Genomic DNA, 16756 nt, shown 5'->3' with positions numbered 1-16756 from the left:
GCAAACAATCAGAGTCTGTGGCAAGAGTATTGTGTGGAAGGAATATTACCCGCGGACAGCCAGAAGCCCAGACTCAAAAAGATATCATTTTCGAGTCTTCTACTTTAAAAGTAATTTGGCTGCTGGTACTCTTGTGCTGGACACTACTTTGGATATACTTTTCTTACGATTCTTACATCCTATCTTTCCCCGTTTCTCTACTTTACCCTTCTCTTTTGTTTTCATTTACACCAAAACTGTCGCCACGACTGAATGCTCTTTTTGTAAGCTGGGCCGCCTGTGTTCCCCATCACCATGCTAACAGGGTGTGGAGTGCCTGTCCGGAAGGTGAATGCTGCTGCAGGATGCATACTGACGTGCCTTTGTGTGTATCTGTGTGCGCGTCTACATGCATGTGTACGTGCCACTGTCTTTTATCTGTCTGTCTGTCTGTCAGTCTGTCTGTCTGTCCGTCTCTCTCTCTGTCTCTGTCTGTCTGTCTGTCTGTCTGTCTGTCTGTCTCTCTCTCTCTCTCTCTCTCTCTCTCTCTCTCTCTCTCTCTCTCTCTCTCTCTCTCTCTCTCTCTCTCTCTCTCTATATATATATATATATATATATATGTGTGTGTGTGTGTGTGTGTGTGTTTCTTGTCTGTGTACTATAGTGTATCTGATTTTCTGTTTGTTTCTGTAAGTGTGAAAATGCGAGTTTGTGGGCGTCTGTTTTGGCTGTACGTGCTCAAGTTTGTGATGATACGAAACATGTATAAAGTATATAGACATGACGAGTAAAAAGGATCATGACGTTGTCATAGAAAAAATAGAATGACTGATCATTACATGTACAGATGCTGTCATTTTCCATTACATGAACGACTTCGTTATACGTATATTTGCGTCCTGCAGAATGACTTGGGAAGTTATACCCTATATATCCTGTAGCGCCAATGTATTTCATCTACTTTATAACGTTTCATGTATTCCCTGTACACTACTAACCTATGGGAATTACTCAAGACGAAGAAATCATCTACAATGCAAAGGAGACAACATGAAAGTATGTAAGCCATATGGTCGACTTTAAGTAGCAATGAAGGTAGGAAAGTTGGCAAAACGTTATCTCACAAACTATCTCCACCTGCCAGGTCGGTGTGTCTCTCCCGTTGTGGAATCTCTAACAAAGGAATTCAGTGCCTAAATCATCAACATTCAAGAGGATGCGATATTAACTATTCTCTCTCTCTGTTTTTCTCTTCTCTTTCTTCACCTCCTCTTTTCCACGCTAAAGCCGAAATATCTGAGTGTCTTCTTCCCCCAGATGTTGAACTATGATGGTGTTATGAAGATGCTGTTGACTACGATGAAAACCCCCACACATTTTCCCCACAACTTACCTGCAGGGAAGATCTTGAAGACACACGGCTCTCGCTGCTTGCCCACCGAGTTTGTGGCCCAGCAGAGCAGGAAGCCGTAGTCCATCTGTGTGATCGGTGTGTACGTCAGCTGTGAGGGGAAGAGATGAATTGAGGGTCAGTGGATTGAACGTTGAGGCAAGAGTTTAAAGGGAGGGTAGTTAAAGCTGAGGCATGGGGTAAGGTTAGTGTAGTTAAAGTTGAGGCAAGAGATAAAGGAAGGGCACTGAAGTTCGAGACAAGAGATATAGAGAGGGTTAGTTAACACTGAGGCAAGAACTAAAGGGGACTTCAATGGACTTAATGTTGAAGTAAGATATAAGGTGCTAGTCTGTGGAGTTAACGCTGAGGCAAAAGATCAAGGGAAGGTCAGTGGGGCTGGCAGTAAGGAGAACATAAAGGCAGAGAGTCAGTGATATTAACACTGGGGGAAGAGATGAGAAGAATTTTGATGATGGTGAAAACGCTGAGTGGAGAGACGAGTAGAGGGGTCAGTGAGTTCCTCTCCAAGGAGGAGTCTTCAAGGGCGAGGAAGGTAACATGAAATGAGCTTTTATGGGATACATCAGGGAGCAGGTGTTGACGTTTACTCTGTGGGAAGGAAGGTGTCACGGTAGAGTTTCTGAAATGTGGCAAAGACAGGAGGCGTCAAGGAACACCATAAGTTAATTAAGTATTTTAGGAATACTTAAGTAACGAGTAACAGTTGTTAACTGTAAATGGAAGTGTCAAGGAAGAGTGCTAATCGGCAGGAAAGACTAGAGTGAAGCTAACTCTCTCTGGGGCGACATGAGGCAAGAATGGCAAAAGCTTAATTCTAAAGGGAGAGGAGACAACTGGGTTAAGCTGCTGAAACTGCAGGGAGACATCAGGGCAGAATTACTGAAGCTAGCCCAGGTGTGAGTGGGGCCCAGGAGATAGTTACTAAAGTTAATGCTTAGGGGAGGAGATAAGAGGATGTTTCCTCTACGTTTAAAGTGAAGGAAAGTATCGGGAAGGTTGATGTGAAAAGTATTATGAAGGAAATTGTTACGAGAGGAATAGCGAGAGAGTCATTTTGAATTGAAAAGTGTCCAAGGGTTTCCAGGGAGTCACCTGACTGAGTGGAAATGAAGGGGAGTCGAAGAGGAATCAACTTATGCAGTAATGTTAAGGAAGATTAAGTAAATTTGAGCATCGAGGGAGGTGCTGCAAAAAGAAAAAAAAAGTAAACTAGGGCCGGGGATACTGAAGTTTTGACAGTAAGTAAAAGGTTCCTTGTCACTTATGGGGAAACTACAGACTTAGAAAGAACAGTGACATGTTAGAAAGAAAGGGAAGGAATCATAATGCAAGATCAAAGTAAAAAAAAACTAATCATTTGACCAATTTGGAAATAATGTAAAGTATGAAAATGAACGTATGTATAGAAAAGAAAGACTCAAACACACACACACACACACACACACACACACACACACACACAACAAACAACAAGAAATATAAAAAAAAATATGACGTCCACGCTAGCACAATACAGAAAAGATTCGTGCTTCAACATGAGAACTGTCACTGACAGAATGGTAAGTTACACAAAACCTGTTTGGACATACGGGAGGTGAACGGCAGTGTAGAAATATCGAAAATGGATTAACGAAGTAAAAGTTAGGGCAGAAGGCTTCCCTGTTCTGCTACTGTAACATTTGCACAGGAACAAGAGAGGATGATACATCCCTAGAAAAGGTGTTTAACCGCATCTGGTTTATACACTGAAAGAATAATACGATGGTAATGCCTTTAAGGAAGAACTGTACAGCCCCATGATATTAGGGGTCTGGTCTTTGACCCGATCCTTAAGGCTCAGGTCAAACGTGATGCTGTTATGAATAAGGATCGCTCCATCATGCTCCAGGTTTGTACCATCGTGCTAAGAATCATACTAATCATGCTCAAAATCTATGCCTATAGCCCATAAAACTTTTACAATGAAGCAGCCAGCTGGCACAACACAGTACCACACGTTATATAAGAAAAAAAACTTTCGTCTATTCACCTTGTCATTTGCTTTATGTAGGACGTCTATGGAGTATCAGATTATCTGTTCCCCAAAGTTAGTGATCCCACTCTGACCTAAAACACTCCGTGATGAAACACAAACTCTAAGATTAAACAAAAAAATAAGTCCCTACCCCCTGCTTCATACTTCAGAACAACGTTACATGGTATGCCACTGATATCTCAACTTTGGACTATTCACAAATGAAAAGATTACAGCACAAGTTTTTGAGTCGAGGCTCGAGAAAAAAGGACAAAGGTACACTTGGAAGCCCTTGGTGACGTATAAGGGAAAGAAAGGAGAATATAACATCGGAACCTATATAATGAAAACACTGGAAGCATCAGATTGTACTGATCATCATTATCTTGTTTTCATGTATATTTGTTTCCTGCTTTATGGGGATTCAATATTTGAAAATATCAACGAAATAATTTCCATTATCCTTGAATCTGACAGCCCATCTTATTTCTCAGAGACCTCCCATACCATTCCTCTACTAACCATATACATGTTTCCAATACAGACTAATAATACATATAGCGACTATCCCTCTAGATGAAAAAAAATATGCATTAAAATCTTACGATGAAAATAGTCTTTTATTTCTTTTGAATGTATTCTAGAAATGATTTTAGCCGTAATCGAAATGAGAACAAATGTAGTTAAATGTGGGTAGAGGTTTCCGTAGAGTGCATCGCTAAAAACCCCCATTACTGCGTCATTAGATTCACAATTAGGTTAACGATTAATATGCTTGGTCATTACTGAATGACAGGCAGTACAGACAGTTAATGAGGTGGAGTTTTTAACTCTTTGCTCTTTATCGGGTATGATGTCTGTTGTTTATATATATATATATATATATATATATATATATATATATATATATATATATATATATATATATATATATATATATATATATATATATATATATATATATATATATGTATTCATATATGTATATAATAAGAAAAATGGTAGACATAAGCAGACACAGTCATGGTTAAAGACTCAAGAGTAAAATATTAACTATAGATTAATTATCTTGCCCCGAGGTAGCAGAATTGAACTAGACTAAATTACAACTCTCAGTTACACTCAAAGTCTAATAGTATATCTGGTTATCTTAGAGTCATACATTTCTTATGATATTCAAGTGAAATTCTCCCTTTAAAGTTATCAAAAGTATTTCTAGTTCCCGAAAGAAGTTAACTTTAACACATACACACATAAAAAAGGAACCAACACACCAGTAAAATATATTTAGATAATACAAACCTTTGCGAAATCACGAAGGACCGATCGTCTGCTAAGCGGTTACGGGACATAGTGAAATACGGCAAGTGAACGCCGTAGATTTGTATCGCGTAGCTTCCGCCCTAATATTAGTAATACATCTATGACTCACGTGTGTGTCCACATATTCAGTGATAATGAGATAATTTCTGGACATGGAACCACCTACATTCTAAAATCTTTACATTGGTTGTGAAATATTTTGGTATTATAGTAATTAAAATTTATGGGATAGAAGAAATAATATACGTTAGCGCGTGACTGAATTATTTCTCTAATTGGCTAAAGACTGATATATTTCCTCGTTATCCAGTGGCTCTGTTGGAATGTAGGGACTGAGAAACTCTCTTCTAATTGTTGTTTTCATTGGCCAGAAAGGCTGGCTAATGACAGGATGGGTTAAGTAAGAACTGGGAAAATACTTTTGGTTAAGTAAGAACTGGGAAAATATCTTAAAAAACTGGAAAGAGAAGACGTGGAATAAAGACACTAAGAAACACTATCTGTAATTACTATGAAAAATAGGTAAAGAAAAAAAAGAAAAAAGAATGTCTAATGACCACGAAGACAACTCCTTCGTTCTCCGTCAAAGGAAAATGATCAAATGCATAAAGACAGCGGAGGAATATGAAGAGAATGTGACACGGACCATGGAATATATGGAACTACGTAAGGTCAGAGTGCAAAAGAAATATCAGAAAGCTCGTTGCAAGAATGAGGGAAACACTTCTTCCAATTCGTAAATGACGAGAGGTCGTCGTTTATATATTCACTCCCTTTCCTGGTTCGCCTCTTACACCGAACCCCAGACAAGTCCAGCAATGCAGCCTGGGGGATCATGTGGAGGAGAGGGGGCACGTAAGAGCGGGGGGGGGGGGGACATAGGAGGGTGGGAGGGAACGAAGGAGGGGAGAGAAAGAAGGAGGTGGGGTGGTGGATGGATGGTTGGGGGTGGGTGTGTGGGTGTGGGGATGGTGGAGGAGCAGGAGGCTCAAGCCGATGAGCAAGAAAATTAGGTTATAAGAAGCGATTTTAAGGACGAGAAGGTCAGGAAAGAAAGGAAGGAGAGAGAGAGAGAGAGAGAGAGAGAGAGAGAGAGAGAGAGAGAGAGAGAGAGAGAGAGAGAGAGAGAGAGAGAGAGAGAGAGAGAGAGAGGCTGAGAGAGCCGTGCTTATGCAGGAATACTTAGAGCACAATATTTTGCCAAATGGCAGGAATAGAGCGTAGCGCTATATGTAGGAAAATCTAGAGTTACGTGTTGTCGAGAGTTTTGTGTACAATGGAGAGGGTTGTATGTTTGTGGACTGAAAGCCAGCAGCCCACGTGTGGGTGAGGCAGAGAGAAAAACTCAGATTCCTGGGACAAAGGAGTAAAATTTGATAGCCACTGAAGCGCCGACGCACTGCGCAGCCGTCGCTAACCCTCCTGAGAGAGAGAGAGAGAGAGAGAGAGAGAGAGAGAGAGAGAGAGAGAGAGAGAGAGAGAGAGAGAGAGAGAGAGGCCCAAACACAAAATTCGGTGATGAAACACATCGTACACTGAGCGTTATTTCATTATTTGGCCGCGATAATACACAAGACGGGAGGATAATGGTTTGGACAGCTCGTTTACGAAGAAGAAAGTGAAGAAGAGTTGGATAGCAATACATAAGGCCGACACTAAGAGGTTAACGGTACAGGTGTGTGTGTGTGTGTGTATACACAGTTCATGTGAGCATATATTTCATATGTAACACGAAAGATTTTCTGCAATGTATCTACGGCATTAGTTCCAATGGCAATGTTTTCCTGGGAAGCCCTCATGTGACCGATAAACCATCAGGGTCTTCTTGGTGCCCTCAACACGACCCCAAGCCATTAACAACATCATGGGGGGATAAAGCTTCAGTTAGCAATGCTAACTGTGCATATTACGTTAATCACCTCCTTACTAGAAATCTGAATATTTTTGGAGTATATCTTTTCTTCTTCAAATGCTCTCCTTCCTTGAGCGACATTTGAGGAAACTCACTGGATACTTGCGAAACGTCTGAGTCTAGTTTTGTGAAAGAAAAAAAAAATAATCTAAATTTCCGTTAACTTCCAATTTGTTTGGGAGGCAAGCTTATCGCTCACAGCCTCTCAGATCGCCCCATCTGCTATTCCCGAAATCATCGAATGCCTCAAAATTGCCGATGGATAGATTTCCTTCTATCACCATCATTACACCGCTGATACGGAGGATTACTTCCTTCTATCCTTACCTCCCGGAATAGTCGTACATTCCCTTCTACCGAGTCAAGAGTCTTTTACGGATCCCAGGCTAGAACAAATTGGGTCGCCTTCATTGCAGGCGAAAACATCTGCCTCACCTCCCGACGCTTGGCATCTCTGCTCTCCAGGAAGCTCTTACTAGCAGCTGTAAATTCTCGTTTCTCCTCTTCCCCCTTGTTACTATAGCCCCTTCGCCCTGCCACCTCTAACCAGACAGCTTATTAATGTGTATGTGTGGTGAAGAGACGGGCTGAGGAATATGGACGTCTTGCCCTGAAGTCTGGAAAAAGGAGATATCATAATGAAAGGAAAGCTTGCCACTTCCAGATGCCCGGCAGCAAGAGAACTCACTCCCCTCAGACCTGGCGGCGTCACCATCTTAACGTGGAAGAGTGGGTGACAGAGGGCGTGGATCTGTATGTATGTCTAATCTTGCTGCTATCTGATTTCCCAGAAGATTTTGAGAACTTTGGAGGAGCTGACATTAAAGGGAGAAAAAGCTCAGAAAGATCCTAAGTACAAGAACAAAATTAGAATGATAACGTGTACTACATAGATTCTGAACCCGATGAAGCATAATCAGACCCTTTAGTCTTCTGGAGCAAAGTGGCCTTGAAATACCCCATAGTGGGAGGGGCAAGGCAGGAGCTCATCAAAACCACACTGGACGTTAACGTGGGTAAGCAACCTGTCCCAGCGCTTGTGGCAGACCGACCCAGATGGGCAGAACCATCTGCATCCCCCCTCTCAGATCACGCCAGGAACCGGAGATGATGGATGGAGTCTAAGATAGTTAGCTTGAAATTCCTTTTAATGTATTTCACGTACGTAATCCATACTCCAACTACAGTAGGAAAACAAGCCTTAAGACCCGGTACCAGAAGGGAAATTTTCCTTATGTGTCGTCGCCAAAAAGACCCTCCCTGGTTATGTGATTTATTCTAACTATTCTCAACGGGTGGGGAAAAATATGAGAGAAGAAAAAAACAAATTAAGAAAATAGCTTATCTCTGCCACTAACACCAAATCATCCGGGCAATTACATAAGTGCATCATGATAATGAACACGGCAACCGTGGGAGCCAGGAAATGACTACCGTGAAAGATTGATACTAAAACGCTGCAGGAATTCCTTCATAAACCAGAGGGAAGATGAAACGAATCGAGGCAGCAAACGAGCGGAAAGAGATGAAATGGCGGAGGAGGAATATATACAGTGATGATGAATGGTGTGAACGATAGGCGCTCATCATTTCCCTTTATGGCCCCGTGTCCAACGGGGAGGAAATTATAAAGAATGAGTTATCGGGAGAAAGTGAGTAAAATATGAGGAAGCCGAGGAATAGTAATGAAACCCCCTGACTTGAGGGAGGTCGATCTTACACAAGTAGAATGGAAATAAAACGGAAATATGAAGTCTCAGTGCCTGAGTCAGATGGAAGAAAGGAAGACATAAATCATATACTTCCTACAGACGGCCACCATGAAACCTTTAGAACTATATGGAAAAACACAGCCTCAGAACTTCAACAAACATTTCGTCACGGACGAAGACAAAAGGCGAAGGGATCAGATACCTTTGAACAAGATTTCCTTAGATACTTGACCCTTTGATGTGATGGTAACAGTGAGCATAAGAAGAAACACAGAGTGAAGGAGGGAAGAGATATATACGTGAGGAAGATAAACCCTCCAGCACTGAGTGGTTCACATCCATCAAGAGAATTTGACATATGTGAACAAACTCATACATACATAACAGTGAACAGAGAATACACAGTTGAAGGAGGGAAGATACAAGTGACGCAGGAGCCCTTGCCAGAGTTAATGATTCACAGCCGTAGATAAGAAGTGCGTCAGGAGAGGGCGACGCCATCCATCTGCATAATTAGGTTGTGCCTCAGGGTGGGTCGGTGTTGGGGGGCGCCGCCTCGCCAACTTCGACCAGCAAATAAACGATAATAGTCGTGGATTACGGCTGAAGTGGAGGAGGGAAAAGATCGGACGGGTGGGAGGGAGGGATGCTGGCAGGCGAGCTGAACTGCATGGGGAGAGAGAGAGAGAGAGAGAGAGAGAGAGAGAGAGAGAGAGAGAGAGAGAGAGAGAGAGAGAGAGAGAGAGAGAGAGAGAGAGAGGCGCTAAGGGCAGACTAGCAAACTGATGGTGGAGAGGGAAGATGGAATCGACAAAGGGGAATGGAATAATGGAATAAGAGAATCTTTCTGAGGGATTAAAGGTTTCCTCTTACCGGGTTGTGTGTGTGCGTGTGAGAGATCTTATTTTTCAATCTACAAAGTGGCGATGATACACTGCAAAAAAAAAAAAAGGAATCAAATCGCATAAGTAATGGATCATCCCAGACGATCGATCTTAATCTCTTTCCCCTCAACTTACAAGACCCAATTCTGCAACATGATTAATCCGATTCATATGGCTGGAGGTAAAGATGGGAATACTCTCTTTTTCTTTCCCATCTGTAACTGCAGGACCGTGATGCTAAGAAGAGACGACGCATGAAGGTGTATATGGTCAGGAAAACAGGACCTAAGGTCGCAATCAGTAACTCTAAGCGAATGTCTCACACACACACACACACACACATATATATATATATATATATATATATATATATATATATATATATATATATATATATATATATATATATATATGTATGTATATGACGCCGTTTTCCTGCCACAGGCGGTTATCGCAAAACGTTTCCTTGCAAGAGATACCAGAGTTTTCGCTCTCTAATCGTGAGTGAAGCTGTGTGAGAAACGCATCGACCTTAGACGTGGTCACAGTCTCTGAATGTCTGAGTTCTTTCTTTTCTTTTTTTTCTTCCTTCGTCGCACTGCTGACCTTATCTGGACCTCAGTATCCACAGTGGCGACCCCTCAGAAAGCGACGGTGCTTTACCCGGCGGGGAGAGAGAGAGAGAGAAGAGAGAGAGAGAGAGAGAGAGAGAGAGAGAGAGAGAGAGAGAGAGAGAGAGAGAGAGAGAGAGAGAGAGAGAGAGAGAGAGAGATGAGGACTCACCCATGGATACATGTCTGTTGCATTACGTTCTGGACTTGAAGATCCTCGCAAAGGCTGACCTTCTTTTGATTCTCTACACCTCTCAATCATTGAGTGTTCATGTGTCATCAAACTTCAGTATATGACTTAGAGACCAGGACATATATAATCATTCAGTTTCTTCTTTATATATATGCATAAACCAACCCAATCAGCAGATGAAATCATTTAGGAGGACGAACGTGTAATAGGAAAATGAAAAATCTTCGTGGTAATGGCTAAGGAATGATTCCTGTGGTAATTAAATCTTGAAGGTTACGATCAGGAGATGTTTGCTGGAACGTCTCGTACAAGCCTCCCTCTCCATGATATTTTTGGAGGATATTCCTCGCTCTCTTTATCACGCTCTCGCCATACCCTCTAACAACTCTCTCCCTCTCTGAGCGCCTATCTTTCCATTACTCTCTTCCAGACCAAGATTCCCTTTCCCATACATACCTTTCCTAGCGTTTCTCGTCTGCTTTATCTTCTCCTCCATATTACGCTCCACGGAACCCTTCGTCAACTTTTGTCACTTCCTAGAACTCTTTCCCATCTGACCATTCCCCTTCCCACACGTCTTTACATAGATCCCTGTACAGCATTTTTCCTTCCCACATCTATCTTCCAGCGTTCGTGCCGTAGGTTCCAGCACGTGCCACACACACTCTCTCGTCTCTACCCAGCGAACGCTTCCTCTGCCACAGACACCCACCTCCGTTCCCAAGCCTCCTGCTCTAAGCGAACCACGCCCACGCCACACACCTCTCCCCTGCGTCTTGTTCCAAGGCCTCTCCGGCTCTAGAATTCTCTCGTCCAAGCTTCAATCTCCCCAGAGGACGTCTCCCAGAAGCCGGAATGTGTGTGTGTGTGTCTCTCTCTCTCCTAGAGACAGACCCTCCTCCAGATTTCTATTCAACCAACCATCTACATATCTATACACGTCTGTCGTCATTCTTGTCCCAGTACTCATTTTCTACCATCCAGCTCCAGGGATTCGTAGCCTCTCGCGTCCGTCTCTAAAGTCCTCCTCTTCCAGCTCTTCTTCCCTTCCCCCGCGACCGTCTCTCACGTTGCCTCACCCAAGCTACAGTGAAGGCTTGGGAAAATTTACTCCCTAGTCCATTACCGTCGGGAGCAATGGAGATGCACGGACACACACACACACACACACACACACACAGAGAGAGAGAGAGAGAGAGAGAGAGAGAGAGAGAGAGAGAGAGAGAGAGAGAGAGAGAGAGAGAGAGAGAGAGAGAGACAGAGAGGGAAAGGTGAGAGGGAACAGGGGTGATGATGGGAAGGGAGAAGGGTGGAGGAGGAGGCGGCGAGTAAGACTGAGAAGGGGTGGTGGTGGTTGAGGAGGAGGAGGAGAAAGGACCATCTGCGGCCGCCCACATCAGGTGATGCGAATAATGGGCGGAGGTGAGTGATGACCGGGAGGACTCGGGCAGATGGCGAGACGCACACTGATAAGAGGTGTTCGCCGGGGAGAGAGAGAGAGAGAGAGAGAGAGAGAGAGAGAGAGAGAGAGAGAGAGAGAGAGAGAGAGAGAGAGAGAGACTGGGCATACACGATAACATCCACATTAAAAGAAAAAAGAAATCGATACACGTTAAAGAAAAAAACAAAACAAAAAATTCTTGACATCTGGCTTTACTGATAATTTCCTTGCCTTAGTATTTTTTTTCTATTTCAAAAAAAAAAGAGAAGGTAATTTCCTTGCCTTAATATTTTTTTTCTCTCTTTCAAAAAAAAAAAAAAGAAAAAGAGAAGGAAAAAAAAAATTGAAGACTAAAATACCATGGGTTGTTAAGTGCTTTACCTGATGTAATTTAGAGCGAGAATTCATGAGAATTGAGCTGTGAAATGTAGCCTAATTTTCTTAAGGGAGCCGAGGGAAAAAATACTTTGGCTCTTTGGCTTTTAATAGGCGAATCCTCAATTTACGATCGCATACCTCTTCAGGACCCTGGGTGAAAACAGGTCAATTTATACCTCAAAATGCAATTTCTAATGGATTTCCTTCCCTTTTAACATTCCTCACAGTGGCCAGAGTCATGGGAATTTTCTATATCTTGAAAATGATTGCATCAATTCACCAGCATCTATTACGGACTGGATTACGAGCGAAAGAATCAAATTTCCGATCCTCGAGGGAGAATAATTTCTCTTCCCTCCCTCCCTCCCTTCTTCTTCTCCTCCCCCTCCTTCACCCCACCTTCTTCTTCTCCTACCCCTCCTTCACCCCACCTTCTTCTTCTTCTTTCCACTCCCCACCCGGTCGAGATCTTCCACCAAAGCTCACACTAAAGCAGAGGAAACAAAAGGAAAATAATAACAACACACACACATGGGGATAGAGGGCTGTTCCGCTCGACCTTGGGGTGCGTTTTGGGGGGAATACGAATTGGGGTGCGTTGACATATCCAGCACTTTGTCAGGCAACCAGACTTCAGCATTTCAGTACTGAAGCGCTCTCTAGGAAGGGGGCTTGGGCGTGTCCGTCAACATGAACACGTAGTTATGAGGGATGTATCAACGTAACTACATCTTCTTTTTTTGGGGGGGTTTATGACTGCACTGTTAGCAATAAAGACTGGAAGTGCAAACACTCATACCCGACATGATTACGTTAATGAATTAAAACCAAACATCAGGGTCAAACACACACACACACACACACACACACACACACACACACACACACACACACACATACACACGCGCGCGCGCGCACTCACACGAGGGCATACGAATACGAGAACACAAACACACACACACACACACACACACACACACACACCAGCGAGCTCATACACTCCCCGACTTACGTAAAATCAAATGTATACAGAAAAGCAAAAATGAACTGCAAGCCAATACACCTCTTCATTACAAAAGATTAGCGTAAATTAGAACGAGTAATTAACTTCGAGGGAGTGGCAATACTAATATCTTTCACAAACGAAATGAAGTGTCAAGTTCACGGTCGTAAAACAAGAAAAAAAAATGTTGCATAACGAAATGTCTCATATCTCGCAATGATGCATTTCTCACTCTAATGTAATGAATTCGTAGTCGACCATTTGCTTTGCTATCTATTCTCTGTCTCTCATAATATCAATTTGGAATACTATTACCATCATGTAGATGATAACCACGAAATGGACCATGGGATCTGCTATCTATCCTTCCCTTGTATTCCAATGCAGTAACCACGTCATGGACCATGGGATCTGCTATCTATCCTTCCCTTGTATTCCAATGCAGGTCATTAAAGAAATGAGGATATACAGAGTTCTCCCCCACTAAAACAAGAAATACCCGATTCTTCAACGATCATGTGATTCAGTAGCTTTGGAAGATCCACACATGAGAGAAGACTAGATTGGCGTCTTCTCTGATATACGATGCGAGGTGGCGAGTAAGTACGAGCAACGATCTACGTCTCGTAGTTACGATAGTATCCTAAAACTCGTTTCGGGAAGCGCACGTACCGAGCCGAATTCTGTCAGATTGAGAAAAGTCTATGGCCAATTCGCGACGCAGGTCATTAAAGGTGTGTCTGTATATACTGTGGGTGTCTATAGAATGTTCGTTTGATTTACTAAGACGAACATATGCCCAGGAGATTCAACACTCGAAGCAGTAAGAGTCGGTCTAGCTATTGTTCATACTACGTAAACTATAGTATATAAGATCATGTTTGATAAGAGTTATCTGTTAGTTTCTATATTGTAAAACGCTTCGAAATCATTTGAAGCTTTTCCAAGTCAAAATTGAACTTTACTAAATGACAGATTGTTCTGAAAACTGTAAGAGCCCGCCAGAACAGCCATACATCTCGTTACGTTAATTACATTATATTAGAATAGAGTTGGTAGAGTTGTCTCGACGATGTACCGCTTCGGAACCACCTTAAATCAGACTATTACTATATTTCTTGAATCGTAACCAAAGCAAACTTATCATCCTTAATATCAAGTTAGGCTTGGAGAGGCTTTTTTCCCCTCCTTTTTTTTTTTTTTCTTAACACGGTCATAAATTCAAATGCAAACGTGTCCTTCATTAAACTGGAATTAGGATTACATGCTAATTCCTTTCTCATATCTAACGGGTTTGAACGCGCACACACACACACACACACACACACACACACACACACACACACACACACACACACATACACACACACACATACACACACACGCACACACACACACACACACACACACACACACACACACACACACACACACACACACACACACACACACAAATAATCTTCTATAAAAAATAAAATAATCTAAAACAAATACGGAAGATTATCTATTGATAAGAACTGAAGGTATATACAGGGACTGAACACAAAGGGTGACTGGAAATATTATAGAGATTCAAATGTCCGGAAACCATGTTAGTGAACTATTTCCAAATACTTTCGTATGATCCATCCAAGACGGTATGTTTGGTAAGTTTGGGTTCATGTTAAGTCTCATTCGTGTACATGTATAATTGCCTTGTTATACTAAGAGATCAGTACGAAGGCTTCTGATATTTTCACCCCTGTATTCAAAGATATTCTCACCCTGGTATTCACAGAGATTTTCTCAAAACTTTGTCCTCAGAGTAGCTGTAAATACGATAAATATAGACTATCAAATATTTTACATTGAATTTATAAGCAAATGAGCATCAAACAAAAAGTAGATTTTAAATGGAGAACAAAAAGAAAAATATATAGATTATGGACGATTATGATATATATATCAAAAAAAATATATATCTTGACACTAAATGCAGGGACAAAATCTGAAAAATCTTTAATCCACACACACCTCCTACCGTTTTCTTTGAGAATAACCTCTCCAGGGCGCTTTCTCACCCAAGACTATATCTATTATAGGAAAATAATGGGTCTACAGATATTCAAAGAAACGTGGCTCCCGAGAAGCGATTTCGTCTAAGTTACAATACCGAATGACAATAATACTTGACACCTTCTGACATTGGCAGCCATATGTAAGAGAGACCTAAATTTTATATCAATTGATTCTCCTCAATAATAAATTTCTGACACTTCCTCTCATAAACTCACAATAAAAACGGCTCTGTAACAGCAAAAAGTACAGTAATTTTTTTTCTCTCTCACAATTTATATGCCATTTTTATTTGTATGAATAGCTGCTGGGCGGAAGGGGATAGAGTCATAAAAACCAAATTTATTTTTAGTGGTCCCCCCCAAAAAAAAAGTTTTCAAATACCACATCGAGTTATTGAAAACGGCGGTTATCAGTGGGGAAATTGCGTTTATAGAAAATGTCGTGACGTGCCTTTAGATCTACAAGTACGCCAATTGCCCTTTTCAGATAACATTCATTCATGGTAGGGAAAGAAGAAAACGACTATGGTGACCCCTTTCAAAAAAAATATATATATCCAGATGTCAGCACCGGTTCAACACCTCAATTTCATAATTCTTGTCCGTTTATTTTGATATGGAAGAAAATCGGAATGGCCGACGGTATGTGTATTTGTCATCCGAATTCCTCGACGCTGGTAATCCTTTTCGTGTCGAGAGTAAGCTAAAGATTTTCCAATAGGTATATATATATATATATATATATATATATATATATATATACTTGCTCACGTTTACCGCCTAAGTGAGGGAGCATTTCATGAACTACTCCGTCACAGACAAAGCTTCACTTTGCTCCTCTTCCTGTCGCTACATTTAGAAAATGATGATGCCCGAGGTGGGGGATTTTTAACCCATCGCTTCCACCCCTCTTAGTCACACTGTTCGACAATCAGGATATAGGTGGGGAGTATTCTTTCTCCCATATACCCAAGGATATATATATATATATATATATATATATATATATATATATATATATATATATATATATATATATATATATATACACAGGTGTTGCAGACTTCAAGATATAGCAACACCAAAGGAAATATAAAGATCAGAAACAGCTTCATTCTTGCTCCATTCGATTCAGCAACGCTGAGACTAGAAGGCGAAAATGCCTATCATATTTTCAACGAGTTTTGAACACAGCGGATTGATTCGAAGTAGAATGAGAGGACAGCCACCTTTCTATGTCAGCGCCTCAGTATGGTGGAAATGCAAGTAGCATTATCGGTTCACTTCCCTCTCACAGGAACTGAAGAAGCTGAACACGTAATTTAATGACCAATCCTTTTGAGATCCTTTTCATGAATTGTATTTTCTATTGGAAAAGAGCTAAAAAGGAAAGGGGGGGGGGGGGGTTCATAAGGGAGTTTTTTTTCTTTTTGCCGACAGTCAATGGAAAGAAAAAAAATACCTATTCATGAAAAATAATAATTCCCTTGGAATTAACCCACACGTGATACCCCAATTACATAGATAAATCACAGAACCGAGGAACCTTTTTATTATCGGGCTCCTACAGCTTCAAGGCTGCGTCCCAATCGGTAGCATGGAAATAATGGACTCTTCTGGAGTACGAAGCTCTTCGACGAGACAATATACCACTGAAGATGATACAACCTTCCGACGGTGACCTTTTTGACTCGTATCGTAACCCCATGTTGGCGGAATGACATCCAAAATCATCCACACTGACATAAATACACATATACATGGACTCATACTCCCTTCACGGATGTATATAAAAAAAGAGTAATATAAGGTGTCGAGGCCACTCACACCTTCAC

The 16756-nt window shown here is 41.6% G+C and overlaps 1 protein-coding gene across 6 annotated transcripts in view; it reads right to left on the bottom strand.

The window, feature by feature from the left end:
• LOC139760563 (kin of IRRE-like protein 1) overlaps window positions 1–16756 on the bottom strand; it is a 422115-nt gene that overhangs the window by 68777 nt on the left and 336582 nt on the right. For all 6 annotated transcript variants that reach the window (XM_071683908.1, XM_071683912.1, XM_071683910.1 and 3 more), the window contains one exon: window positions 1373–1481. In XM_071683908.1, the coding sequence (XP_071540009.1) occupies window positions 1373–1481 (109 nt within the window). The remainder of the gene's footprint in view (window positions 1–1372; window positions 1482–16756) is intronic.

The sequence above is a fragment of the Panulirus ornatus genome, chromosome 37, assembly GCF_036320965.1.
Source record: "Panulirus ornatus isolate Po-2019 chromosome 37, ASM3632096v1, whole genome shotgun sequence".
In the NCBI taxonomy this organism is placed as follows: Eukaryota; Metazoa; Arthropoda; class Malacostraca; order Decapoda; family Palinuridae; genus Panulirus; species Panulirus ornatus.
Note: the sequence above shows the minus strand (reverse complement) of the source record. Positions and strands in the feature narration are given on the sequence as shown.